General features: G+C 51.2%; 1 protein-coding gene across 1 annotated transcript; it reads right to left on the bottom strand.

The window, feature by feature from the left end:
* Positions 1-525: 525 nt before the first annotated feature.
* Positions 526-1,130, bottom strand: CC1G_11591 (hypothetical protein; the record flags this gene model as incomplete). The annotated part of the gene is made up of 3 exons (XM_001834890.1): positions 526-927; positions 985-999; positions 1,065-1,130. 3 exons carry the CDS (start codon positions 1,128-1,130, stop codon positions 526-528), a joined length of 483 nt encoding a protein of 160 aa, XP_001834942.1.
* Positions 1,131-2,179: the final 1,049 nt, after the last annotated feature.

Below are 2,179 nucleotides of genomic sequence, written 5' to 3'. Positions count from 1 at the left end.
GCTCAGCCAGCAATCAAAGTTAAGAGTGGTGCCCATTTAGACAGCTCTGTCCAAATGCATTCCTCCTCAACATTGTTTGAAGACGATCATGATAACCATCTGAACCTATGCCAATCGCGGTCAATGGAAATCTTTCCATTCTGCCAGGTTTAAATTTTGTCCCAATTAAAGATGTTTTCAAGCACTGTAGGCTTACTTTACAGAACGTAAGGTACGAGCAATATAAGTAGCTAGATGACCAAAAGGTATAAAAACTCAATAAAGTTTAAAGGAAGGTCGTTCAGTGTAACATGGGTGAAGTAAATGGTCGAAGAGAGCGCGATTGAGGTACGAAATACATCCAATGTCCTAGAAATGCGGAAGATGCGAAAAAGAGAGCGTGCGGTAGCTTTGTGTCGTTGTTGAGGCCGGGTGGAAATGTGATGACGGGTTGTGTTTGCGGTATTGGAGTTGAGGGAAAAGGATGGGACGGAGAGAGGGGTGTGATGGTGGTGACGGGAGGGGAAGGTTGGCGGTCGAAGGCGATCACCAGGAGGGAGGCCTCATCTGGGGTTCGGGTTCGCGCCTCCAAGAAGGGGCCTTGTACTGAGGTTCCGGATCGCGTCGCCAGGAAGGAGCTTTGTACTGGGGTTCGGGCTCAGGTTCGCGGCGCCAGGAAGGAGCCTTGTATTGCGGTTCGGGCTCAGGTTCGCGGCGCCAGGAAGGAGCCTTGTATTGCGGTTCGGGCTCAGGCTCGCGGCGCCAGGCAGGAGGCCTGCTTTGAGGCTCGGGTTCGCGTCTCCATGAGGGTGCTTTGTATTGAGGTTCGGGCTCGGGTTCGGGCTCCCGTCGCCAGGAAGGGGGCCTGCTTTGAGGTTCCGGGTCTCTTCTCCAGGAAGGGGGCCTCATTTGAGGTTCACGTGCAACGACTCCTGCCACAGGGGCGACCTGCAGGGAAACAGTCAGTAATGGGCAAGTCAGAATCGGTGAAGCAATTTTGCGTACGGGATCGACCTCAGGCTAAGGGGTAGGAAAACCAAAGTTAGGAAACCGTGTTAGCTGTCAAATTAGAGAGAGCTACTCACTGTAGGCAAGGCGCTAACGACACTCAGTACCGAAACGAAGAATAGGGCTGCACTTGCAATCCGCATCGTGAGGACAACAGTGAGGGGGAGGTATCAGCAGGGGGGAGGGGAATGATGGTAACTTGAACGACACAAGTGGGAACTTTATATAGTCGTTTTTCACGGGCAAGGGAGGCGTTACCTCATTGGTCTCTTTTGCATATTCCGTGTCTTGGCGGTACCTGAGATTACCAAACGCCGGTGGTCCCCTGTTGACCACAATACACTTTGTTACTGGGTCGCTACCAGGGCGACACCTTCTCCAATACCTGGTCATAAAAGCTCTCCGTAGGTTCCCCCCTCGATTGTTTGCGACTACTGGGGTAGATACGGGAACGAGGTGACAAAAGGGCAAGTGGAGCGGACGGTGGGAAACTTTTAACATTGGAGATACGCCCTGCCAAGACTTACCATGAATGATCTGAGGATCCCAGCCTATCCAGCCCAGCCTTTTGCATTTCTTCACCTTTCCTCTGCTTTTCGTGTAATTTATTATCGGTAAACAAGAAGCAGAAGCCTTGGAAGGGAGCCCCTGGCGAAGGGGTGAATAAACATGCATACATGACATAAAATGGACCAACAATCTGTAAGTACATGCCGCATCGATACGTCTATTCAGAACAGACAGCACGATGCCGCGCCCTGGACAATTACATAGATGAAGACGTTCTATTCAATCCATTTAAAGCCTATGTAAACGGCCCAGGCACGAAACCGACAATAAATGTTGCCACCAACGCACTCGTCATGGCCGGCAAGTAACTTGGTAAGCGACAGATTTTGGTCGGACCTTGACAAGCACGAACGATTTATGTGTATCGACTTCGTCATTCGCGAACGGTCAACTGTTTCTTGTCCGAGCACCTTCACCTTGGATACGGTGGAGTAGACCTTTTCTACCCGGAGGAATTGAATAGCCGCTCGAGGATGGCGGATCCAGCCACCACTCGACTCTGACAGCGTTTTCAGCCGAGCGGCGGTATTCCCAGTCCTCTCCGAGCCAAAGATAGCAAAAGATGAAAATTCCAACCTTCACTCAATTTTACCGGACACCAATGTCTCTTGACCCCCTGCCT

This window comes from Coprinopsis cinerea, assembly GCF_000182895.1.
Source record: "Coprinopsis cinerea okayama7#130 chromosome 12 map unlocalized cont3.12, whole genome shotgun sequence".
In the NCBI taxonomy this organism is placed as follows: domain Eukaryota; kingdom Fungi; phylum Basidiomycota; class Agaricomycetes; order Agaricales; family Psathyrellaceae; genus Coprinopsis; species Coprinopsis cinerea.
The sequence above is the reverse complement of the archived record's forward strand: the minus strand, read 5'-3'. Positions and strand labels throughout refer to the sequence as shown.